Genomic DNA, 27,963 nt, shown 5'->3' with positions numbered 1-27,963 from the left:
AAATTGTCACCAAGAAACCAAATTGGGAATTCAGAAGAAATGTGTTACCAAGGATGTGGTGAGAATGTTAACACAATAGTGAGGTCTAGTTGAGGCAACAAATAAAAATTCCCTTTAAGGAAAATCTAATGAAGTAAGAGAAATAAATATATAATGTTATGAGTTGGATAAAGATTGGTGAGGAGATTTGAATGGATTATAAATGTCAACATGGAATACTTATGCTAACTGATTAGTTTTTATGCTGTATTTTCTAATTTTTTTTCACTATCACCTAATTATATTAGGCACAGCATGTAGCTAAGATCTTTCAAACAAAGAAATTTTCAACTTTTTGCTGTGACTTATAATAATGTTTTAAAATTGCATCTAAAAGCAAAAACAAAACCTGGCTCAGGAAAGGTGCATTGATTAAAAAGCACTTGGAAAAAGCATGCAATAACATCACAAAAAAATTGATTTTTGGCAAATCTGCAAAGCTAGTTTAAGGAGAGCCTTCAAGTACAATTGCAGCAATTCAACAATTCCAGCAAGGCAGGCAGAATCAGCCAATAACTCTGGTAACTAGACAACCAACAGAATAGGAGGAGGAAGTGAGTACTGCAGATGCTGGAGATCAGAGTCAAAATGTGTGGTGCTGGAAAAGCATATCCTGCTCCTCGGATGTTGCCTGACCAGATGTACTTTTCTAGCACCAGACTTTTCCACCAACAGAATAGAGTCCAGCGTCTGGTACTATATGGCGTCCTCTGTGTTACCTCAGAAAACTGAGTTGGAGCCTGCAATATGAAGCACAAAATCAGGTGCAAAGTACTTTTGTTTTATTCGTGAGAGGGATGTGGATGCTGCTGGCCTTGTTAGCATTTATGACCAATCCTGTGGTCTTGGAGAAGGGAGTGGTGAGCTGCCGCCTTTAGTGGCAGTAGTCAGTGGTGTAAAGAAGCACCTATACTACCTTTTTTAAATTCACTCATGGATCATGAGTATAACTGGCTGGGCCAGTATACATTGCCCATCCCTAGTTCTCCTTGAGAAGATAGTGATGCATTGCCTAATTAGAGTCATAGACGTCTGAGCACAGAAAAAGACCCTTCAGCCCATAGTGTCTATACTGGTCAAAAGCAACTACAGTACCTAACTATTCTAATCCCATTTTTCAGCTCTTGACCCATATCTAGGGGAGCCAATGGCCTAGTGTTATTATTGCTGGACTGTTAATCGCAAAACCCAGGTAATGTTCTGGGGACCAGGGATCGAATCCTGGCATGGCAGATGGTGGAATTTGATTTCAATAAAAATCCAGAAATAAGATTGTAATGATGACGATGAATCAATGTCGATTGTCAGAAAATCTCATCTGTTTACTAATGACCTTTCGGGACAGAAACTGCCATCCTTACCTGGTCTGGTCTACATGTGACTCCAGATCCACAGCAATGTGGTTGACTCTTAACTGCCCTCTGGGGACCAGTTAGGGATGGGCAATAAATGCTAGTCTAGACAGCAACGCCCTAATTCCATGAATGAATTTTATAAAACCTAAAATGTCTTGGCATTGCAGGTGTACATCTGAATACTTCTTAATGGGTTATGAGGGTTTCTGTGTCTACCACCCTTACAGACAGTGTGTTCCAGATTCCCACTGCCCTCTGAGTGAATATTTTCCTCATATTGCCTCAAAACCTTCTGTTGCTTACCTTTAATCAATATCTTCAGTCATTGATCCTTCCAACAAGGGAAAAGGTTCTTTCCTGGCTATCCTGCTTGTGTCACTCATAATTTTCTCCATCGTAATCATGTTCACCTCTGCTCCGAGGAAGTCAACCCCAGTTTATCCAATCTCTCTTCATAACTAAAACACTCCAGTTCAGGCAACATCCCAGTAAATCATCTTGAACCACTGTAGTCGTGTGCTGTTAATAGATCCACATGCTGTTGGCGAGGGATTTTAATCCAACAACACTGAAGAAATGGATGAAAACGTTCCTCCTCATTTCAGTCATAAATGGAATACTCCGCACACTTAGATTGTGAGCCTAGGTACTGGACTCTCCTGCCATCGGGAACATTCTTCCTGCATTTACCCTGTCTCGTCATGTTAGAAATTTATATCTCCCTCATTCTTCTGAACACCAGTAAATACAATCCTAACTGATTCAACCTCTCCTTATATGTCACACCCCATATCCTAGGAATCTGTCCAGTAAACCTTTGCTGCGTTCCCTCTACATTAAGAATATCCTTCTCAGAAAAAGAGGCTAAAATGTACACAATATTTCAGGTGTGGTCTCACTAGGTTCAGTTTGTGAATTGAATACAATTCTGTTGCAGCTATTGGCCCACGGGTGTCCAGCTCATGGGTGTCCAGTTCATGAGTGTCCAGTTTTGAGTTACTAGATCTGTTCAAAGTCTCTCCCAGTTAGCACAGTGGTAATAACATATCATTCAATGGTAAATATAACCTCAGCAGGAAGATGGGACTTCATCTCCACAAGGACTGTGCAGTTGTTATCCCTACCAATACTCGCATGGATGGATGTATCTGTGACATGTCGATTGGTGAGAATCAAGTAAAATAGATTTTTTTTCCCTCTTGTTAGTTCCCTCACTTGCCACAGAGTTAATCTGTTGGTGATAGGCATTGAATGCCAGAGCACATTCTATGCCCTTAGCCCTCAATGCCCCCTGCAAGTGATGTTCAACATGGAGCAGTATGGTACATGAGCAGAGGGGGCATGGCAAATGGTAATCAACAGGAGGAGTCCTTACCCACGTTTGACCTGATATCAGGAGGTTTCACAAGGTGCACAGTTAATACTGAAGACTCCAAAGGCAATTCCTTCCCAACTCTGCTGTCACTTCTGGTAGGTCTGTCCTGCTGATAAGACAGAATATACCGAGGGATGATGATAATGATTTAAAGGGGGCATTGTGATTCTGTATGTCTGTGAGACTTTTGCTTGGCTAGCCTGTGGTTTGCCAATTTTGATCCACGCCATTAGACATTAATGAGGAAGATCTTCAAGAATTGACATGGCTATGTTTGCTTAAGTCAATGTCAGGTGGTCAGTCCAGTTTCATTCTATTCTGTAGACTTTGATTGGCCATTGTAATTTAAGGACAGGGCTAATATTAAGGCTAATATTAATCAAATGCAAATGATTGGGATAATTTTGGTGTATTGCATTTGTGAGACCCCTCAGCATTTAGTTTTACACCAGATTTTACAGGCTCTGAGCAACGAATATGCCAGACATTCCAGCCAATAACTCATTTGTGAATCTTTCATGGCTTAATTTTAACTGCGAATCTTATGGAAGAAAATCCTCTGGTACAAGTTACTATTAGGAGTTAAAACACAGCCCTCTCAAAATGATTGTTTAGAGAGCGATAGTGATCAATGTCGGTGCAGGAATGTTCACGATCATCTGGTCACAGTTTCTCATGAAACAACAGTCAACATTCTTTTGGACAATGTTTTAGAGGAAGGAATGCTGACATGTCAATTTTGAAAACATTAAATTCTTTAAATGTTAAAATGATTGAGTAGTTCTGTTAAAACCATGTTAGTAAATCGTCCTATGGCTGTATGGCAATCAAATATATTTGCTGATACACTCAAATTCACATTAAACTAACTTATAACATCTTTTGACCAACCTGTCAGTGTTCCTTGGTGTCAGGCTCAGACTCAACCAACTTTATCCCAGCCATAGAATCAAAGTCCCTCAAAGTCTGGTTTAGCATTCGCTCTATTTCCCTTGAGAACATTGAGAATGCAAATCCTGTTCTAGACACTGCACACTTACTGAAACAAATGCAAAGTTAGGTCTAGGGCTGCCTGCTTAAGAATGTTTTTGAGTGGTCTGGCCTAGTCTGTAACAGATTGAGGGCTCTTTGCAGGATTTTACACAGCGAGTGATAAGTGCTAGTGTCTTTATTTCTGGTGTTAGAGCTGAAAATGTGTTGCTGGAAAAGCGCAGCAGGTCAGGCAGCATCCAGGGAACAGGAGAATTGACGTTTCGGGCATAAGCCCTTCTTCAGGTCTGGTGTTAGTTTGGTTGGGTAGACAAAGCTTGAGATAGTAATGGCTCTTTCAGTCACCAAAGGTTTTCTGGATGTGGATGAGGTGACTTTGGAGGTTTTGCAATAAGTGAATAAGACCAAGTCGCAAGAATTAGCAGAGAAGCTGGAATTGGAATTGCCTGCTTCTGTGGGGAAAGGAGAGATAATTACAGCAGTAGCCCAACATTTAAACTTGCTGGAGAAACCATCAGAATCGATAGAGATGATGACAATTCAATTGCAAATGAAGCAGCTTGAGTTAGAGGCGAGAGGTAAGGAAAGGGCAGCAGAAATGAAATAGTTTGAGTTACGATTAAAAGCGGAACAGAGAGAAAGAGAGAGCAGCAGAAGAGAGAGAACAAGACAGAGCTTTTGAACTTCAAAAACTAACACTTAAAAAGGAAAGTCAGTGTAAAAGACTGGAGATAAAGGCTGAGGAAAGGCTTAGTGAGGAAGAGAGGGAGGATGAGCAAGCTAAACAAATGCAGTGGCCAGTGGCAATGTGGATTTTGTTGATCCAATGAAATTTGTAGGTAGGGCTAGTGAGATATTCAATTCCTATCAGAGGAGGTATCTGGGGCGTATCAGGAGGTGAAAAAAGCCATGTTAAATGCATATGAGCCTACACTAGAAGCCTATAGACAATGTTTCAGCAATCTAAGGAGGGACCCTGGTCAAACCTATGTTGAGTTTGAAAGGATCAAACAGAGTAATTTTGATAGATGGATAAGAGTTTTAAAAAATGAGCAAACTGATGATGCCCTTAGGTAATTATTTTGGAGGAATTCAAAAATTCACTGCCTGAAGTAGTGCAAACTCATGTGGAAGAGCAGAGAGTTAAAACAGCAAGGTTAGTAGCTGAAGTGGCTGATAATTGTGAGCTGGTCCATAAAACACAGTTTGGCTTCCAGAATCAATTTCAGTCCATGAGGGATACTAACTGGGGCCAAGAGAAATCCTCACGTGGAAATGGAAAGGTAGATCTCGGTGAAGATCATAAGGAGAACTTACCACAGGGTAAAAAGAAACCCTTGAGGGGGACAAAGACATTAAAAAGCTCCAGTGTTTTCATTGTAATAAAGTGGGCCACACAAAATCACAATGTTTGGTGGACTAGGAGAAAGCCAGATGTAGGAAAACCAAACAAGCCTGGAAGTTTTGTTGGACTAGTAACAAAAGACACAAGGGAAGTTAGACATCTGCCTCAGAGTGCACAAGATGATCAGAGGTTGATTAAGGAGCAAGTGCTAGATCTGCTTAAAAAATATACCTGCAAGGGTAAAGTTTATTCACATAGGTCAGGATGTTACAATATTAAGGGAGACAGGATCCTCTCAGTCTGTAATGCTGAAGGATGAGGAGGTATGCACTCCTGAGGGATTATTGCCAGAAAAGGAACTGGTAACAGGAATTCATGGTGAGACAAAAAGTGCTCAGTTATGTAAAGTGAGGCTGGAGAGTCCAGAGAAGAATGGAGAATTTGTGGTAAGAGTACTGGACAAACTGTCAGCTCCAGGAATACAATTTTTCCTTGCAAGTGATATAGTTGATTCATCGGTAGGCGTGCTGCCTACTATAGGAGAAAGTGAGAACTGCAGATGCTGGAGATCAGAGAGTGTGGTGCTGGAAAAGTACAGCAGGTCAGGCTGCATCCGAGGAATAGGTGAATCAACATTTTGGGCAGGAACCCTTCATCAAAAATGAGGCTGGGAGCCTTGGGGATGGAGAGATAAATGGGAGGGGGTTGCGTCTGGGGAGAAGATAGCTGAGAGTGCAATAGATGGATGGGGGGGGTTGGGTAAAGGTGATAGGTCTGAGAAGTGGATGGAGTGGATAGGTGGGAAGGAAAATTGACAGGTGGGACAGGCCACGAGGACGGTGCTGAGCTGGAAAGCTGGAACTGGGGTAAGGTGGGGGATGGGGAAATGAGGAAACTCGTGAAGTCCACATTGATGCCCTGAGGTTGAAGGATCCTGAGGTGGAAATGAGGCGTTCTTCCTCCAGGTGCCAGGTGGTAAGGGAGTGGTGATGGAGGAGGCCTAGGACCTGCATGTCCTTGGCAGAGTGGGAGGGGGAGTTGAATTGTTCAGCCACAGAGTGGTGTGGTTGATTGGTGCGAGTGTCCCGGAGATGTTCTCTGAAGCACTCTGCGAGAAGGCATCCAGTTTTCTCCCAGGACGACCGGTTCCACCACAGAAGACACCAGATGGCCTCCTTCTTTAAAGACCAAAATTTCCCCTCCCATATGGTTGAAGATGCCCTCCAACACATCTCAACCACATCCTGCACCTCTGCCCTCAAACCCCACCCCTCTAACCGCAACAAGGACATAACCCCTCTGGTCCTCATTTCCACCCCACCAACCTCTGCATAAATTGCATCATCTGCCAACATTCCCGCTACCTACAAATGGACCCCACCACCAGCGATATAGTTTCTTCCCTACCCATATCCATTTTCCACAAAAAATGTTCTTCCATGACTATCTGGTCAGGTCCACGCCCCATAAAAACCCACCCTGCCCTATTGGCAGCTTCCCCTGCCACTGCAGAAATTGCAAAACCTGTGCCCACACCTCCCTCCCCACCACTATCCAAGGCCCCAAAGGAGCCTTCCACACCCATCAAAGTTTCACCTGCACTTCCACAAATGTCATTTACTGTATCCATTACTCCCAATGTAGTCTCCTCTACATTGGAGAGACTGGATGCCTTCTCCCAGAGCGCTTCAGAGAACATCTCTGGGGCACCCGCATCAATCAACCCCACTGCTCCGTGGCTGAACATTTCAACTCCCCCTTCCACTCTGCCGAAGGCATGCAGGTCCTGGGCCTCCTCCTTCGCTGCTCCCTCACCACCTGACACCTGAAGGAAGAATGCCTCATTTCCACCTCGGGACCCTTCAACTGCAGGGCATCAATGTGAACTTCACCAGTTTCCTCATTTCCCCTCCCCCCACCTTACCCCAGTTCCAACCTTCCAGCTCAGCACCGTCCTGATGACCTGTCCCACCGGTCAATCTTCATTCCCACCTATCTGCTCCATCCTCCTCTCTGACCTATCACCTTTACCCCGACCTATTGCACTCTCAGCTACCTCATCCCCACCCCCTCCTGTTTATTTCTACACCCCCGAAGGTCCCAGCCTCATTCCTGATGAAGGGCTTCTGCCGAAATGTTGATTTTCCTGCTCCTCGGATGCTGCCTGACCTGCTGTACTTATCCAGCTCCACACTCCCATGCTACCTACTCTAGTTGAAAAACCAGTGGAGACGCAGGCAACTGAAGACTTGGAGAATGTTTATCCAGGAGGTTTCTCTGATTGTGTGATTGCAAGATCATAGAGGCAAAAGTTGAAGCAGGAGAGATCAAAAGGCACAGATAAGCAAGCTGACATAGTGTTATCCGAAACTTACTTTGATCAGATAAGTGGGACAGTGCAGGAGCAAATAGGTAAACATGCCAGTATATTTAGCTCTGCTAAGCTGATTGAATTACAGCAGAAAGACAAGGAGTTAAAACAGGTTTATCAAAAGGCATTTACTGTACTGAGAAAGAAAGTGAATGCATTCCTGTGTGTTATTATTTAACAAATGATGTCTTAATGAGGAAATGGAGACCATCACACATTCAAGCAGACAAGAAATGGGCAGAAGTTCACCAAATTGTTTTGCCAGTCGGGTATAGAAAGGAGGTGTTGCGAGTGGCACATGAGCTACCACTTGAAGGTCATTTAGGGGTGAGGAAAACACAGGCTAAAATACAATGACATTTTTACTGGCCTGGACTACACAAAGATGTCGTTGAATTTTGCCAGACGTGTCAGCTAATTGGAAAACCACAGGCAGTAATAAAACCTGCATCTTTAATACCTATTCCTGCATTTGAGGAACCTTTCACAAGAGTCTTGATTGATTGCGTAGGTCCCCTACCTCAAACAAAGTGGGAATAAGTATTTATTAACAATAATGGATGTGTCAACTAGATTTCCAGAAGCAATCCCATTATGTAACATCACAGCTGAAAGGGTTGTAGAAGAATTACTTAAATATTTTACTAGATACATACTACCAATAGCGATCCAGTCAGATCAAGGATCAAACTTCACATCCAAACTATTCAAGGAGGGTATGGATAACTTGGGAATAAAGCAAATCAAATCTACTGTGTACCATCCAGAATCGCAGGGAGCGTAGAGAGATGGGATCAAACACTGAAGACCATGTTAAGGGCTTACGGTCAGGATTATCCAGATTATTTGGGATAAGGGAGTTCCGTTTGTACTTTTTGTGATCAGAGATGCACCGAATGAATCGAGCAAATTCAGTCCATTTGAATTACTTTTTGGGCATGAAGTAAGAAGCCCATTAAAACTGGTTAAGGAGAAATTAATAAGTCAGAATTCAGAGACCACCCATTTGGACTATGTGTCATATTTTAGAGAATGATTAAATAGAGCTGGAGAGCTGGCATTTAAAATTATCACAGCATACAATGAAACAAGAAGCGGATAAGAAATCAGAAATTCATAATTTTGCAATTGGGGATAAGGTATTGGTGTTACTTCCAGTAACAGGTGAGCCTCTAGAAGCAAGGTTTAGTGGACCATATCAAATTGAGTGAGGTGAACTACTTGATAAGGACTCCAGACAGGAAGAAATCTCAGAGTGTGTCACGTGAATATACTCAAAAGGTATTTTGATAGGGAAGGAAAGCAAGAGGAGAAACACAGAAGGAAGAACCAGGCTCAGAGGATTCTGAATTGGACTTTCCTCAAATCAAATTGGACAATGAGGAAGTTGTCAAAAATTGGGATAAATTATTGAGTTACCTTCCACAAGAAAATCGAAATGACCTGAAACAGTTATTATTACTATCACATGAGGAGATATGCAGTAATAAACTGGGAAGTATGAACCTATTTGTGCATGATGTAGGTATAGGAGATGCTGTTCCGATTAAGCAACATCCTTATAGGCATAACCCTCTAAAGTTGGCACAGGTTCAGAAGGAGATAGAGTGCATGCTCCAAGATGGTATAATTGAAGTGAGTTACAGTGACTGGAGCTCACCCATAGTCATGGTGCCTAAACCAGATGGTACCCAACGGTTATGTGTGGACTATTGCAAAGACAACGCTGTTACAAAGACTGATGCATATCCAAATCCACGGCTGGAGGACTGTGTTGAAAAAGTGGGACAAGCAACTTACATTTCTCAGTTGGACTTGCTCAGGGGCTACTGGCAATACCTCTGTCGGAGAGAGCAAAGGCAATTTCAGCTTCCGTAACACCAAATGGACTATATCAGTTCAAAGTCATGCCATTTGTTATGAAACATGCTCCAGCTCCATTTCAGAGGCTGACTAATAAGGTCATTGTCAGATTACCCAACTGTGTGGTATACATTGATGACCTGGTGATTTTTAGTCACTTAGTTAAGGAACATTTACACCATTTATCGTACTTGTTCGAACAACTTCAGAAGGCAGGCTTGGTGGTAAACCTACAGTTCCTGGGGTTGCGTGGATTTTTGTGCTGAACTTTAGTAGTGTGTCTGCTCCACCCACCGAATTGTTAAAAAAGGGAAAGAAGTTTCAGTGGACAGCAGACCATCAAAAGGCATTTGACAGCCTAAAAACTGTGTTAACCATTGCCCCAATATTAGCCACACCAGAATATACAAAGCCTTTCAAGGTGGCTATCGATGCGGGTGTCGGTGCGGTGCCCCTGCAGGAGGGTGATTAAGGGATAGAAAGACCCATCGGATATTTTTCCAGGAAGTTCAACGTTCATCAACAGAAATATTTAACAGTGGAGAAAGAGACTTTAAGCTTGGTGTTGGTATTACAATATTTCAGTGTTTACACTTCCAGCAATGCATCTGAGATAATCGCATACACTGATCACAAGCCATTGACATTTGTGGAAAAATTTAAGGACAAAAATGCCAGACTGTTTAGATGGAGTTTGTTGCTGCAGCCATTCAATTTGACAATTGTGCATGTGGCAGGTCGCGAAAACATGATAGCCGATGCATTATCAAGACTTGAGTGAGATATGGGAGGCGTTCGGTGGGTGTGCTGTGGTCTGAATTTGCATGGGGTTGTGCATGTTTGCATTTTTATAGTTGAATTGAATTGAATTTATTGTCACATACCAAGGCACAGGTAAAAGCTTTGTCTAGCGAGCAATACAGGCAGATCACAGTTGAGTAGCATAGATAAGTAAATAATAGGTAAACAGTGGCGTAAACAAAAACACATTATGTGCAGGCAAATGTTAGAGTTTGAGTCCATTCAGATTACTAATCGGGTTTTGAAGGGTTAAAAATGGAGCCATCTTTTGGTATTGATGGTTCATTTTTTTTAAGGGGGGAGGTGTCACAAAGCTAGTCCCTTTTTTTCTAAAAACTGTTCTCTGGCTCAAGGAGTCATACAGTCAAGGACTCATAGAGATGTACAGCACGGAAACAGACCCTTCGGTCCAATCCGTCCATACCGACCAGATGTCCCAACCCAATCTAGTCACACCTGCCAGCACCCGGCCCATATCCCTCCAAACTCTTCCTATTCATATACCCATCCAAATGCCTCTTAAATGCTGCAATTGTACCAGCTTTCACTACTTCCTCTGGCAGCTCATTCCAAACACGTACCACCCTCTGTGTGAAAACGATGCCCCTCAGGTCTCTTTTATATCTTTCCCCTCTCATCCTAAACCTCCGCCCTCTAGTTCTGGCCTTCCCGACCCTAGGGAAAAGACTTTGTCTATTTACCCTATCCATGCCCCTCATAATTTTGTAAACCTCTATAAGATCACCCCTCAGCCTCCGACGCTCCAGGGAAAACAACCTCAGCCTGTTCAGCCTCTCCTTATAACTCAAATCCTCTAACCATAGCAACATCCTTGTAAATCTTTCCTGAACCTTTTCAAGTTTCACAACTTCTTTCCGATAGGAAGGAGACCAGAATTGCACGCAATATTCCAACAGTGCCCTAACCAATGTCCTGTACAGCCGCAGAATGACCTCCCAACTCCTGTACTCAATACTCTGACCGATAAAGGAAAGCATACTAAACGCCGCCTTCACTATCCTATCTACCTGCGATTCCACTTTCAAGGAGCTATGAACCTGCACTCCAAGGTCTCTTTGTTCAGCAACGCTCCCTAGGACCTTATCATTAAGTGTATAAGTCCTGCTTCAAGCCAATTTTGTATCCTATTGGCTAGCTCCCCCGAATCCCATGTGATCTAACCTTACTAACAATATATCATGCGCGGAACCTTGTTGAATGCTTTGCTGAAGGTAATCAAGACAACGTCTACTACTCTGTCTTCATCATTGTTCCTTGTCGCCTCTTCAAAAAACTCGATCAAGTTGTGAGACATGATTTCCCACGCACAAAGCCATGTTGACTATCCCTAATCAGTCCTTGCCTTTCCAAATACATGTATATTCTGTCCCTCAGGATTCCCTCCAACAACTTGCCCACCAGTAAGGTCAGGCTCATTGGTCTATAGTTCCCTGCCTTGTCCTTACCACCCTTCTTAAACAGTGGCACCACGTTAGTCAACCTCCAGTCTTCTGGCACCTCACCTGTGACTAACAATGATATAAATATCTCAGCAAGAAGCCCAGCAATCACTTCTCTAGCTTCCCACAGAGTTCTAGGGTACACCTGATCAGGTCCTGGGCATTTATCCACTTTTATGCATTTCAAGATATCCAGCACATCCTCCTCTGTAATCTGGACATTTTTCAAGATGTCACCATCTATTTCCCTACATTCTACATCTTCCATGTCCTTTTCCACAGTAAATAATGATGCAAAATACTTGTTTAGTATCTCCCCCATTTTCTGCGGCTCCACACAAAGGCCAACTTGCTGATCTTTAAGGGGCCCTATTCTCTCCCTAGTTACCCTTTTGTCCTTAATGTATTTGTAAAACCCTTTGGATTGCCAAAGCTATCTCATGTCCCCTTTTTTGCCCTCCTGATTTCCCTCTTAAGTATACTCCTACTGCCTTTATACTCTTCTAAGGATTCACTCGATCTATCCTGTCTATACCTGACATAGACTTCCTTCTTTTCCTTAACCAAACACTATACCTACCAGCCTTTCCTTTCACCCTAATAAGAATATACTTTCTCTGGAATCTCGTTATCTCATTTCTGAAGGCTTCCCATTTTCCAGCCGTCCCTTTACCTGCGAACGTTTGCCCCCAATCAGCTTTTGAAAGTTCTTGCCTAATACTGTCAAAATTGGCCTTTCTCCAATTTAGAACTTCACCATTTAGATCTGGTCTATCCTTTTCCATCACTATTTTAAATCTAATAGAATTATGTTTGCTGGCCCCAAAGTGCTCCCCCATTGACACCTCAGTCATCTGTGCTGCTTTATTTCCCAAGAGTAGGTCAAGTTTTGCACCTTCTCTAGTAGGTACATCCACAGATTGAATCAGAAAATTTTCTTGTACACACTTAACAAATTCCTCTCCAACTAAACCCTTAACACTATGGCAGTCCCAGTCTATGTGTGGAAAGTTAAAATCCCCTACCATAACCACCCTATTATTCTTACAGATAGCTGAGATCTCCTTACAAATTTGTTTCTCAATCTCCCTCTGACTATTAGGGGGTGTATAATACAATCCCAATAAGGTGATCATCCCTTTCTTATTTCTCAGTTCCACCCAAATAACTTCTCTGGATGTATTTCTGGGAATATCCTCCCTCAGCACAGCTGTAATGCTATCTCTTATCAAAAACGCCACTCTCCCTCCTCTCTTGCCTCCCTTTCTATCCCTCCTGGATTTATATTGGGTTTTAAAGGGAGTTTGCTTCTTTGGACTGTTGTGTGTATTCGGAACAGCATAATTAAGTCTAGCTGGATAGATTGAGTTCTGTAGGGGTTCTTTATTCTGTTCTTTGTGTTTCATTGCATAATTTTGTGAATAACGTTTTTGCCTGTTTTAAAATCCAATAGTTAACCTAGCTATCTTACTCCGAGTAATTTTCACTACACTTACCAAAACAAATTGCAAAGTTAGGTCTAGGGCTGCCTGCTTAAGTATGTTTTGAGTGGTCTGGCCTAGGCCATAACAACACTTAAGCACATAATCAATTGAGGGACTATTGGAATATTATACTTGTGATGAATTAGATTAGATTACTTAGTGTGGAAACAGGCCCTTCGGCCCAACAAGTCCACACCGACCCGCCGAAGCGTATACCACCCAGACCCATACTCCTACATTTACCCCTTCACCTAACACTACGGGCAATTTAGAATGGCCAATTCACCTAACCTGCACATTTTTGGATTGTGGGAGGAAACCGGAGCACCTGGAGGAAACCCACGCAGACATGGGGAGAATGTGCAAACTCCACTCATTGTTAAAGCAAAACCTCATCTCCTTGTAAGTATACTTAAACAACTCCAGAGCAGTTATCAGAGAAGAATGGCAGTTCACCGTGGTGCCCTGGCCAATATTTATCCGATGTCTGACATTGTAAAATGGCTTATCTGGTCATTAATTCATCATTATTTGTGGGACCTTGCCATAGGCTAATTGGTTGCCACATTTCAATTGTAAATACACAATAAATGTACTTTAAAGGCTGTAAAGTTTTTCTGGACATCCCAAGTTCTTGAAACGCACATTATTCCCACATATGAGTTCAAATAGTAGGAGCTACTGGGGTACTGCCAATGCCATTCACTGAGTAGTAATCTAGAACACTAGACTAATGTTCTGGAACAAGGGTTTGAATCTCACCATAGCAGCTGGTGAAGTTTGAATTCAATAAGATCTGGATGGTGACCCCAGAACCACTGTCAATTTTCATAAAAATCCACCTGGTTCAGGAACGCTTTTTCAGGATGGAAATCTGGCCTACTTGTGACTTCAGATCTGCAGTAATGTGGTTGCCTCTTAACTTTCCTCTACATTCTCTAGAGCAAGGCAGCTCCATTTCGGCACCATCCAATTGGCTGGTCATGCTTTGCGTACAGCCTGAGTCACAGTTGGCTCTGTATTAGTATCAAGCTCTTTGTGCTTGAGGAGAGCATCTCTGCTGCTTTATGACCATGGGGCATGGTCCATGCTGTTGAAAAGGTGTAGGAGATGTCTCAAGCACTACATGACATAAGAGCAACTGATTAACTGATCAGGGACTAGCTTTCATAGTGCTGCTCTAAGACTGGAGGATATCCATGGGGTAACCGTCTGGTCTCCAGTGCCAAAACGGTACACAGCACAAATTGGAGGGACAACGCCTCATCTTCCACCTGGGCAGACTACTGCCCAGAGGACTAACATTGAGTTCTCCAATTTCAAATAACCTCCCACCCCATTCCCCAACTCCCTTCCCAGCCAATCCCCCTCCCTTCCACTGCTCCCTGCCACCAGGTCATTTATTCTTCCCATTGATCAACCAGGTCATATCCTCTACCTATCCCCACTTCATCACCCTGCCCCTGCCACTCACTTCATCTGCAGCTCCCCCTCCACCAACCACCCGCATTCCTGAAGAAGCCTTTCACCTGGAGCATTGACTTCTCCATCTCCTGATGCTGCCTGGCTTGCTTCCAGCCTACTGCCTGTCTACAACAGAATCATTCAGTAAAGAAAGGGGCATTCAGCTGATGATGGCTACACTGTCCTTCGGATAGAGCTTCCAATTAATCCTACTGATGGTGGAATTACCGAGCTCAGCAGTAAGAATAAGTGGCAAAAAGATGTAATAATTGATATTGCAAGTCTTATCAGTACTGTTAACGTTTTGGGTTTGGTGACCCTTCCTCACCGGACCCGAAATATTAACTTTGATATCTCTTCTCAGATGCTGCCAGACCTGCTGAGTTTTTCCAGCAACTTCTGTTTTTGTTTCTGATTTACAGCATCCGCAGTTCTTTCCATTTTTATCAGTACTATTATTTGCAAACTAATTGGCTAATTTAGCTTGCATTATCAAATGGTGATATGAAGAATGAAGCTTCCTTTTCTACTGACAGATCTATAATTCGCTTTTTGTTGTTAGATATTCATTCATACACATAGCAAGCAAACAATAGTAATGACAGATCTTCTTCAAAGCTTGAAGTCCCATTATATTTAGCTTTTGTAGTATTTTTTCACCTAAAAAAATTGAATGGCTATGATAGTTTCTTCCTGCTGCAAATTTGACTATTGGTCTTTTTTTTTAAATTTGTGCAAGATACCACTTTTACATGGCTCAGAATTCTTTTGAAACGGACATGAAGTGATTCACAAAACTGGCCTTCATTGATTGTATTGTTGTAATACAGGAGAGTACAATAAATATAAGAAATATACCATAATTATGTTTGATTATTTCCAAGAAAGATGAAGCACTTGATTAATGTGATGTTTTCTGTGTCTAGTATTTGCACCTGCATGAAATTTTCTACTGCTTTTGCGATCCTTCTACAATTAAACCTTCAAAATGTTACCAAATAATAGATTATCATGTGTTCCCATGCATATTGGGATTAGGTTGAGATTAGCTAATTTATTTTCTCCAAAACCTTTATAAGACGAGACAGGAATTGTGTGTTTGTATGACGCCAGACTGATTCCTAGGATTGCGAGACTAAGGTATGAAGATTTATTGGATCCATTAGGACTGTATTCACTGGCGTTTAGAAGAATGAGACGGAATTTCACAGAATGTATAAAATTCTAACAGGACTAGTCAGAGTAAATGCAGAGAGGATGTTCCTGATGACTGGTGAGTCCAGAACCAGGGGTCCCAGTCTAAGGATATGGGACAGGTCATTTATGGTTGAGGTGAAGAGGAATTCTCAAAGAGTGGTGAGACTGTGGAATTCTCTGCTACAGAAAGTGGTTGAGGCCAAACATTGAATGCTTGTCATTAATTATAGTTCTTAGGGCTGAAAGGATCAAAGGGTATGGGGAGAAAGTGTGAACAGAGTACTGAGTCGGATGGTCAGCTGTGGTCATATTGAACGGTGGAGCAGAATTGAAGCTTGAATGGCCTACTCCTGTTCCTTTGTTCAATGTTTCAATGTTTCTGTGAGACTTAACTGTAATGATGAATAGGCAGTCAGTTAAGCTACAGTGTCATTATATTCACAAGGAACACCTGATAATCCCTTTAAAAAATTCTAACAACACCTTCATGTAACAAAGTTAAAAATCACACAACACCAGGTTATAGTCCAACAGGTTTATTTGGAAGCATTAGCTTTTGGAGCGCTGCTCCTTCATCAGGTGGTTGTGGAGAATAAGATTGTAAGACACAGAATTTATAGCAAACGTTTACAGTGTGATGTAACTGAAATTATATATTTCATCACCTGATGAAGGAGCGGCGCTCCGAAAGCTAGAGCTTCCCAACAAACCTGTTGGACTATAACCCGGTGTTGTGTAATTTTTTTTAACCACGCCAGTCCAACATCGGTGTTTCCAAATTAATGGAACAAAGCCCTGCTCTTTTCACATTAATGCAACATAATGTTTAGTTCAAATAACATCCTACTTTCTAACATGCCACAGTACAGCATAATGAATAATAAGTAAGAAATTTAATTTCTAAATAGCAATGTAGGAATAATATTTGATTTGATTTGGTTTGATTTCATTTATTATTGTCACGTGTACTGAGATACAGTGAAAAGTATTGGTTTGCATGCTATCCAGGTAAATCACACCTCACAGAAGTACATCAGTATAATAGAACAGAATACAGAATATAGTGTTACACCTAGAGAATAGGTGCAGAGAAAGATGAACATTAATAAATAAGAGGTCCATTCAAAAGTTTGATAACAGCAGGGAAGGAGCTGTTCTTGAATTTGTTGGTACATGTTTTGAAACTTTTCTATCTTCTGCCCAACGGAAGAGAGTGAAAGAGAGTATAACTGGGGTGTGAGGGGTCTTTGATTCTGTTGGCTGATTTCCCAAGGCAGTGGGAAGTGTAGACAGAGCCAATGGATGGAAAGCTGGTTTTTGGAAAGGACTAGGCTGCAATCACAACTCTCAGTAATTTCTTGAGGTCTTGGACACTGCAGTTGACATAATAAGCAGTGATGCATCCAAGTAGGAGGTTTTTCCTGGTGTGTCAATAAAAATTGGATTCTTTGTACCATTCTCATGGATCATGGCTGATCTATACAGCAACTCCTTTTCTTACTTATATTCAATATCACTTGTTACCGTTATAGAAATATGATATTGGGCAATTGGTCCAGCATACACAACCTTTTTGATAGTAAAGAGTAACACTCCTGGGTGTGGAAAATTGTTTCTTTCTAAATTACTCAGCGCTCATTTTAAGATCATGCTCACTTGTTCTGAAACTCTCCATCAGAGAAAACCTTTTCTATCAACTCCATTTGAATCCCTGTTTTATTTCAGGATCTCACTCAGATCAGCTTTCAGTCATCTAAGTGTGAGCCTACCTGAATAAAGTTTTTTGCACCCTGCCTGTGAAATGTAATTCTTTGGGCTCTGGTATAATTCTGGCGAATCGTCATCTTGCTCCTTCCAAAGCTAATTTGGTGTAAAAATGGTGTTAAAAACTTGCCAAATGTTTTATTCTGGATTAGTGGTGCTGGAAAAGCACAGCAGTTCAGGCAGCATCCGAGAAGCAGTAAAATCGACGTTTCGGGCAAAAGTCCTTTATCAGGAATACTGCTCCTCGGATGCTGCCTGAACTACTGTGCTTTTCCAGCACCACTAATCCAGAATCTGGCTTCCAGCATTTGCAGTCATTGTTTTTACCTCGCCAAATGTTTTATAGCCAAGATTCTATAGGATTGAAGAGCATGTCCTCACTTTTCAATTTCAATATCACTTGTTACCGTTATAGAAATATGATCTTGGGCAATTGGTCCAGCATACACAACCTTTTTGATAGTAAAGAGTAACACTCCTGGGTGTGGAAAATCGTTTCACCCATTGAATTAATGGCCAACATGCCTTAGCTTTCTTTACTTGTTAGATCTATGCAGCAGCTAGACAAAAGTCCTCCATCAACCTTGTCTGGAATTGTTGAGTGAATCAAGGTCTATGGTGAGGCCTTACAGAGCATTGACCACTTCCAATACCTCGGGAGTGACTGGTCAGCCAAAGCAGCTATTGATGATGAGATCTAGCACTGCCCCCAATGTGCTAGTGCAGCCTTCAGCCACCTGAGGAAAAGGATATTTGAAGATAACAACATCAGATCCAACACCACGATCATGGTTTATAGTGCTGTGGTGGTTCCCTCCCTCTGTTGACAGCAGACACTTCAAGGCACTGGAACAGTACCACCAACACTACAGGCACAAGCTCCTGTGAATCCACTGCAAAGAAACTTGCACCAACACCAGCATCATTGACCAAGCCAATATCTCCAGCATCAAAGTACTGAGCACCCCTGATCGACTACAATAGGCTGTGTACATTGCCCTCATGGTCGACATGAGACTCCCGAAGCAGGTCCTTTACTCCCAGCTTCAAAATGGCAGCCGAGCTTCAGGTGAACAGAGGAAGTGCTTCAGTAAAACCCTCAAGGCCTCACTGGTGAGGTGCGGCATCCCCATAGACACCTGGGAATCACTGGTCCAAGACTGTCCAGAGTGGAATAGGAGCATCCGGGCAGCTGTTGAACATCTCAAAACTAGCCATTGGGAAAAAGTGGAAGCCAGACAGAAACAGCAAAAGGAATGCACTGCCACACCAATCCCCAACCCGTCCCTTCCCATGACCACCTGCTGTCCCAAGTGTAACATAGACTATGGAAGCTGCATCAGTCCATACAGCCACCTAAGGACTCACCCTGAGAGTGGAAGACAGTCATCCTCATCTGCAAGGGACTGCCAATGATGGTGACTAGTGATTTTGTGTACTTTGACACAAAATCCCTTTGTTTCTCTCCACCTAAAATCTCACAAAGAAAGAAAATATTGCATTTACCTTGGATGTTTTTGGTTAAAAATGGACAACTTGACACTTTGTTACATTGCTGAAAATGTGTTGCTGGGAAAAATGCATCGCCAGACCATAGCAACACGACGGCTGGAGGAAGCGCGCCTCATCTTCCGCCTAGAACCCTCCAACCACAAGGGATGAACTCCGATTTCTCCAGTTTCCTCATTTCCCCTCCCCCTACCTTGTCTCAATCCCAACCCTCGAACTCAGCACCACCTTCCTCACCTGCAATCTTCTTCCTGACCTCTCCGCCCCCACCCCCACTCCGGCCTATCACCCTCACCTTAACCTCCTACCACCTATCTCATTCCCAACGCCCCTCCCCAAGTCCCTCCTCCCTACCTTTTATCTTAGCCTGCTTGGCACACTCTCCTCATTCCTGAAGAAGGGCTCATGCCCGAAAGGTCGATTCTCCTGCTCCTTGGATGCTTCCTGACCTGCTGCGCTTTTCCAGCAACACATTTTCAGCTCTGCAGTCCTCACTTTCTCCTACTTTGTTACATTGAATTACACCAACAATAATTCCTTCCCATTCAATCTCTCTCTCCCTCTCTCCCTTCTGCTCCCACCTGCACTACAAATGCTACATCCTGACTAGAAGTAACCTGCGGAGTTGGATCATTAATTCTATCATCACATTCAATTATTAATACATATGTTATACACCTCAGATACCAGGGAACACCACTGATCATGTTTACCATCAATCAGTGAATGACCTGTCAATCATCTGAATGTAGTTTAGAATGAGAGATACCCATTAAGGTTGTTTGTCTCCGAATTCTATAGCTTCCATTGAGAATGTCATCATCTACATTTTGCATAATCTCAGGGCATAACAATGGGTAAATCACAAGGGAGATGAATTAAACTGATTTCTCATGCCAAAGCTGATCAAGTGAAAACCTGCACTATTTGAATCACATAAGAACTCATCACAGACTTTGGCTCCCTTCTTTACAAGCACTCAAGAATGTTTCTTAAAAGTTACAGCTATGAGGGAAGATAGGATTGGGTTATTTTCCTTATAATAGAGGATCGGGGGGGGGGGGTAATTTATTTAAGGTCTACATAATGATGAGGGGCTTGAATAGTTTGGAAAAGAAAGACCTATTTCCCCTACTGGAGAGGATAATTACTGAGGGCATAGCTTTAAGCTGATTGGGAAGAGGATCACAGGGAACATTAGGAACAGCTTTTCCACTTAGAAGGTGGTGAGTGCTTGGAATCTGCTGGTGGTGAAGGCAGATATCTTCAACTTGTTTAACAGAAACATGAATCTGTACCTGAGAAGCTGTAACCTGCAAGACTATGTACCTGTTGCTGTAAGTGGAATTAGTGTGGGTACCTACGTTATTCAGCTAGCTTAGCCACAATTCGCTGAATTGCTCCATTTTGTGCTGTAACATATTTTTATGATCTGCATCCAATTCCAAGATTTGAAAGTCCAGTCCAGGTTTTGAACTTTGTTTTGCAGGGCTGAACTTGATCTCCCAAGAGGCCTGGTAAGTGGATCTGCTCTGATTTGTTCAGACACATACTAAGGGAACAACTTTCCAGTGTGTACGTAAAGGTGTGGTTCAAGTAGTCAGTGCGCAACTACAACACTGAATCACACCCGATGGTCATCATGCAGCTTAAATATTTGTTTTCAGTGTTCATCTTTCTCCAGAGGGTTAATGGCGAGAAAGTACTAATCTGGTCTGCAGAAGGCAGCCACTGGCTTAATTTAAAACACGTCATTGAGGAGTTGATCGAGAGGGGCCATAATGTGACTGTAGCTGTTTATTCAAGTTCACTCTATGTAAATTATTCTGAGCCCTCACCCATGTCATTTGAAGTATTTGAGGTACCGTTTACCAGTGAGGAGTACAGAGACATTCTGAATGAATTCGTGAAATTTTCCACTTCCGAGAAACCTTACTTATCTTATTGGAGTAGTTACAAAAGATTCAGTGAGCTGATAGAGAAGGAGACAAAACTGAACAGGCAGGTCTGTGATGGAATAATAATGAACAAAAAGATGCTGCAAAAACTGAAAGAAGCAAAGTTTAAAGTTCTGCTGGCTGATCCTTTACATTATTGTGGTGACCTTTTGGCTATGAAGCTGGGAATCCCTTTCATTTTCACCCTCAGGTTTTCTCCAGGATTTTCAGCAGAGAGGCTGTGTGGACAAATCCCGGCTCCTCCTTCCTATGTCCCTGCGACTCTGTCAGAGCTTTCAGATAAGATGACCTTCACTGAGAGAGTTCAGAATGTATTTAATTTTCCTATGTATGATTGGATATGCTATCACATGTGGACTGATTGGAACTCATATTACAGTGAAGCATTAGGTGAGTTAGTTCAATTTCTATTGATGGGCAATGGCTTGAACTATTGCTTGTGAACTATCATATATGATAGACATTGTGCCATCTGTGTATTTTTAAACAAACATCATTATTCTTATTCTAACCATATCCATTCTGGAGTTTCTCCCATTTCTTGTGATCAATTGCTGGTGCAAATAACTTAGAAACCTATGGAAGCTATAAATCAAATAAAAACAGAAATATCTCTGATTTCTTTCTGCAGATGCTGCCAGACCTGCTGAGCTTTTCCAAAAATTTCTGGTTTTGATGCAAATAACATTTCAGGGAAGCTTGTTAAAATTGTCTCTCATGATATTGTGGAAACTGATTAATTGACTGGGTTGGACTTCTGAGTTCACTTTGTTTGGTCTTTAAGAATTTTAAAAATCTCCTTTCGCAGTCACTGAAATATTTTAAGAAACTGCAATTGGGAGAAGTTTTTCAATATTGAACGTTTTTTAAAAATTCAGTCTTGGGATGGGAACCTCAATGGTGGTGAAATGCCATTTTAACTGCTGCAGCCGGGTCTTGTGGGTACATCCACAGTGGGGTTAGGCAGGGAATTCCAGGATTTTGACCCAGTGACTGTAAGGACCAATAATATCTTTCAATACTCTAAGTTATTAGGTTTGAACTCTCTCTGACTCAAAATCAGAATGGAGCTACTTTCACAAGAATCCAGATGCTGGCTGAGTGCCTATTAAAAGTTTCAGTGGTCTGAGCAGTTGCTGCAGGGTCAGCTATGTCAGGACTTCTGTATGGTCCTGATGCACAACAACTTCTTGGGAGATCTGTGCCTGAAGTGTGAGTTCTTTGTTTTTATGATTTTAGGGTAAGATCTGACAATTACAGGTACAGACATTCCACAAAGGACTGCTGTTTGTGGAGATTTGTTCAAAGGGGAGACCTGCCCATTATAATTCAAGTTGGAATTTTCTATTATATATAGGTCTGAAAGAGTCTTAATATTTCTTTGAGTGAAGAAAGCACCACTCACAATGATGACTCAGTGATGATTGGTGGAAGAGGAAAGTAGGAGCCTGTGGGAGAGAGACTTATGACTCCCAACATTCTATTATAGTAATGTACAGTCAATTCTTATAACATGTAATTAGTTGTTTACTTTACAAGAATCTTTGCATTCGGTGCAAAGGTGGCTTCTCTCACACATTGATCATTGATTATAGATTATGAATAGCTGGGACCCTAGCACTAATCCTTACGTAACCCCTAGTTACAACTTGCCAACCTGAAAACAAGACAATTATTCCTAGTCTGATTTTTCATCTATTAACCAGTTTATTCCTCCAATCTCACATACTTTAATTTTGTTTGCGAAACATTTGTTTGGGACCTTATCAAAAGCCTACAGATAATCTAAGTATACCACATACACCATTTCCCTTTATCTATTCCACTAGGTGCAATCTCAAAAAGCTCTAACAGTTTTGTTAAACATGGTTTCCCTTTCATAAATCCATATTAATTGGCTAATCTTACAATTATTTTATAAATATCTAGCTATCGCATTCTTTATTTTGCAGTCTAACATCTTCCCTACAACTGATGTTGGGCCTGCAGTTTGTCATTTTATTTTTCTTTCTTAAGAAATGACATTACATTTGCCAATTTCCAAAGTGTAGTAAATATTCCAGAATCTATGGAATTTTGAAAGATGTAATTATTTGACTTTGCTGCCATTTCTTTTATTCCCAATTATACATTAAACTGGCTCTGCTTGTAAAGGAGGTCTGGCAGCATCTGAGGAGCAGGAAAATTGACATTTCGGGCAGGAGCCCTTCATCAGGAATGAGGCTGGGAGGCTCGGGAGTGGAGAGATAAATGGGAGAGGGGTGGGACTGGGGAGAATGTAGCTGAGAGTACAATAGATGGATGGAGGTGGAGGTAAAGGTGATAGGTCGGAGAGGAGAGTGGAGCGAATAGGTCGGAAGGAAAATTGACAGGTGGGGCAAGTCATGAGGAGGCCTTCTCGCAGAGCGCTTCAGGCAACATCTCCAGGCACATTAAGAGGTGTAGAGGAGATGCATCTGTTAAAAATCATTAAGAAAATTATTAATTAGAGAGTAGTGGGAAGGAGCAAGAAAGTGACAGCAGCAGCAGAAATTTGTGCTTTGAGTTTCAGAATGTGATCAAAGGCTGGAGTCACTATGGCACATCTGGGAGATTGGAAATTGTGTACATTACATGTTTTAGGGTGCATAATAAGAGTGTAGGCAGAAAGGAAATAGGTGACCACTGAATAGTTTAGGAGACCAGGCAATTGGTGCTGAACTTCCTTGAGGTCATCTCATTCACTAATTGCTATTTTGATTTGGATAGTGATGAGGGCAATTGTTCCTCAGAATGTGGCCAGAGCCAAGTCTGTGACACCAGGGTTGTTCAGCTGCACAGTTTGTGAGCAAGAAAAGTTTAAGGGCAATAGTAATGAGGATTTAATAGGTAAGGCATTTTTGTAGCTGTGGCAGTGAGTCCAGGATGATGTTTCCTCCCTGCTCCCAAAGTCAAGGATGTCACTGAGTAGTCAGGAGGACATTCTGATGGTGCAGCAGTGAGGCAGGGGTTGAGAATCCAGAAGTCATATCTCACATGGGAACCAATGACGTAGATAGAAAAAAGGAGGAGATTTGGAAAGCAGATTTTATTAAGTTGGGAAAAAGGTTGTAAAGCAGGACTTCAAATACACTGATCTCTGGATCACTCCTAGCTACTTAGTACAGAAATAAGAGGATAGATCAAAGGAACACAACTTCAGAAACAGTGCCTTGGAGAGGACTTTAGATCTCTTAGGCATTCAAACTTTGACTGGTTCTGGGGCAGATGGGAGTTGTACGAGGATGATGAGTTACACCTTAGTAGAACTGGAACCAATATCCACCCAGGAAGATTTGCTAGTACTTTTGGGTAGGATTTAAACTATCTTGGCAGGAAGGGGGTTGAAATTCAGGTAGGAGAGAGATAAACCTGAAATTGGTCTTTTATAAAAAACTAGTAAACTAAGTTGTAAGGAAGTGCAAACAAAGGCCCACATCAAATAAGGTTTGGTTACAGAAAAATAGTTACTTGGTAATGCAGAACTGCAGGTCAGAGGTGGGTACTGCAGATGCTGGAGATTAGAATCAAGATTAGAGTGGTGCTAGAAAAGCTGATGAAGGGCTTTTGCCCGAACATCAATTTTCCTGCTCTTCAAATGCTGCCTGACCCGCTGTGCTTTTCCAGCACCACTCTAATACAGAACTGCAGTACAAATGAGAGAGGCTGTTGATCCTTTTAATCTTCAATTCATCACAACAGATTCACAAGAATATCAAACTCAAAGGCAATAATAATGGGGCAGCACGGTGGCTCAGTGGTTAGCACTGCTGTCTCACAGCGCCAGGGACCCAGGTTCAATTCCACCCTTGGGTCACTGTCTGTGTGGAATTTGCACATTCTCCCTGTGTCTGTGTGGGTTTCCTCCGGGTGCTCCAGTTTCTTTCCACAGTCCAAAAACGTGCAGGTTAGGTGAACTCACCATGGGAAATGCAGGGTTACAGGGATAGAATAGGGGCATGAGTCTGGGTGGGACGTTCTTTGGAGGGTTGCAATGGACTCGATGGGCTAAATGGCCTGCTTCCACACAAGGGTATCTCTGAACTTCACCTTCACAAGAAGAGGAGGCTGATCATCTGGCAAGTAAACTACAAATGTTGCCATGGAATTTGTACCAGGGAACAGTTAACTGACAAGCTTTCATTGAAATTCAAACCAGTCAAGTTGACTCTGATTAGTCAAGGGGAAAAAATGGAAAGAACTGCAGCTGCTGAAAATCTGAAACAAAACAGACATCGCTGGAAAATCTCAACATATCTGTGGAGAGAGATCAGAGTTCATGTTTTGGAAGAAGAATCACACAGATTTTCCACAATTTCTGTTTGATTCATCAAGGCATTGCAAAAGTGAATGGATGAGAGAAAGGCTGGCCCCAAACTTCTATTCATTGAAAATGGTGCAATGTGTGGACATTCCCTTTCTATTTGTAAAGACTAGGGCCTTGCATTAGAGTGGATGTGTTTTCTAGTACCAGCAAACTGAGCCATACGGTGAGCCTCACAGGTAATGTTAAATTGGTTGTTACTCACAAACTTGGGATCATTTGGTAAATATTCAAGCACTGAGTTTTATATAATATTGTGAGTTTTGCAAACATAGGCCAGTTGGATATAGTTAGTAAGTTGGCTTTTGCGAACAGTTAGGAGAATGTGAGGACTGCAGATGCTGGAGATCAGTCAAAAAGTGTGGTGCTCCTCTGCACTGGGAAACAGAACGCCAACTTGCAGAACACGGTGCGGCACGGTGGCACAGTGGTTAGCACTGCTGCCTCAGAGCGCCAGAGACCCGGGTTCAATTCCTGACTCAGACGACTGACTGTGTGGAGTTTGCACATTCTCCCCGTGTCTGCGTGGGTTTCCTCCGGGTGCTCTGGTTTCCTCCCACAGTCCAAAGATGTGCAGGTCAGGTGAATTGGCCATGCTAAATTGCCCATAGTGTTAGGTAAGGGGTAAATGTAAGGGTATGGGTGGGTTGCGCTTCGGCGGGTCGGTGTGGACTGTAATCAACATTTCAGAGAACATCTCTGGGGGACACGCACTGAACAACCCTACCGCCCTGTGGCTGAACACTTCAACTCTCCCTCTCACTCCACCAAGAACATGCAAGTCCTGGCCTCCTCCATCGCCAAATTCTAGCCACCTTACACCTGGAGGAAGAACACCTCATATTTTGCCTTGGCACCATCCAACCACATGGGATCAATGTCGATTTCACCAGTTTCCACATCTCCCCCCAATTTATCCTCAGTCCAACCCTCCAACTCATCACCACCCTCTTGAATCGTCCTACCTGTCCATCTTCCTTCCCACCTATCGCTCCACCCTCCTCTCTGACGTATCACCATCAGCCCCCAACCTTCATTAACCTATGGCATTCCCAGCTACCTTCCCCCTACCCCCATACCCCTCACATTTATTTCTCAGCTCTCAGCCCCCATTCCTGATGAAGTGCTTATGCTGGAAACTTCGAATCTCCTGCTTCTTGGATGCTGTCTGACCGGCTGTGCTTTTCCAGCACCACAGTGTTTGACTTCTGCCAACAATTGTGGGGCATTGTTATTTGATTCTATCTGTCTGACTTTGTATGTACAGTATGAACACCAGCATAACACCTATTCATATACTATACTAATCATGTGGCAGCCAATGCATTTTTTTTATCTTCACCACGGTGGAGAAATATAATTTGTGTTCTTTTTGCATGATGGATTCTTCAAGCAGCAAACATTAGATATTGCTCAATTTTTCAAGTATTTCATTATTCCAAGTTAATCTGAGGTGGATCACTTTTCAGGACTGCACGTGGTGGCTTTAGACCCATTCATGAACTTCCACGCAGAACACAGAGCAATCATTTGGAGAATGTGGGTTAAAGTCTTAACGAAACAAAACCTTATTGCCCAATCGGAACAATATCCCTTTGTGTGTGCAAAGGTACAATTCAAGGAGTGACAACTTGCCCATTGCGGATGGGACATTATGCAGTCCAGGTATCTGTTTGTAGTGTTTGCCCTTCTCCAGAGGGTTACCAGTGAGAGTGTTCTGGTCTGGCCTGCAGAAGGCAGCCACTGGATTAATGCAAAAAACATCATTGAGAATCTGATTGAGAGAGGTCACAATGTGACGGTGGTTGTACAGGCAGCTACAATGTACATAAACTATTCTGAGTCTTCGCCCATAACATTTGAGGTATTTCAAGTACCGTTTAGCCGTGAAGATTACAATGATGTCCTGGGAAGGCTTCTGGAATTCTTCATTTATGAGAACCCTCACTTATCATACTTGGACAGTTACAGAAGATTATTTGCAGCGCTGGAAAATACAAAAAACATGAACTTGCAGATCTGTGATGCCGTGATAAGGAATAAACAGTTGCTGCAAAGGCTGAAAGAAGTAAAGTTTAAAGTTCTGCTGACTGACCCTGTACAAAGTTGCGGCGACCTTCTGGCTGTGAAGCTAGGAATTCCTTTCATCTATTCTCTGAGACTTTCTCCAGGATTTTCAGCAGAGAGACTCTGTGGACAAATCCCAGCCCCTTGTTCCTATGTCCCTGCGGCTCTGTCAGAACTTTCGGATAAGATGATCTTCATTGAGAGGATTCAGAATGTCTTTTATTTTCTCATTAGCAATCAGTTGTGGTGCGATTTAGACTCCTATCACAGTGAAGTGTTGGGTGAGTTACTCTATTATTTAAATGACTTGAATCAGCAATGTGCACAGGAAATAAATCTTTTGGCTGCTAATGGATCACCATCACCAAATCCATTAATGTTAAATGTGTTGCATCTCAATTTTCTGGCTGGGCACAATCCAGAAATCAACGAGGTAAAAACAATGACTGCAGATGCTGGAAACCAGATTCTGGATCAGTGGTGCTGGAAGAGCACAGCAATTCAGGCAGCATCCGAGGACAGGCAAAATCGACGTTTCGGGCAAAAGCCCTTCATCAGGAATAAAGGCAGAGAGACTGA

General features: G+C 42.4%; 1 protein-coding gene across 3 annotated transcripts in view; it reads left to right on the top strand.

The window, feature by feature from the left end:
• Positions 1-27,963, top strand: part of ugt2a5 (UDP glucuronosyltransferase 2 family, polypeptide A5) — a 106,712-nt gene that overhangs the window by 8,869 nt on the left and 69,880 nt on the right. The window contains exon 1 of one of the 3 annotated variants that reach the window (XM_043720751.1): positions 20,561-21,365. The exons of 1 other annotated variant lie outside the window; for it this stretch is intronic. In XM_043720751.1, the coding sequence (XP_043576686.1) occupies positions 20,651-21,365 (715 nt within the window). In that variant the 5' untranslated portion in view covers positions 20,561-20,650. Of the gene's footprint in view, positions 1-20,560; positions 21,366-26,956; positions 27,666-27,963 lie in introns of those variants that run through there. One more of the 3 variants, XM_043720785.1, reaches the window with a different exon arrangement.

Source organism: Chiloscyllium plagiosum, chromosome 2 (genome assembly GCF_004010195.1).
Source record: "Chiloscyllium plagiosum isolate BGI_BamShark_2017 chromosome 2, ASM401019v2, whole genome shotgun sequence".
Lineage (NCBI taxonomy): Eukaryota > Metazoa > Chordata > Chondrichthyes > Orectolobiformes > Hemiscylliidae > Chiloscyllium > Chiloscyllium plagiosum.
Note: the sequence above shows the minus strand (reverse complement) of the source record. Positions and strands in the feature narration are given on the sequence as shown.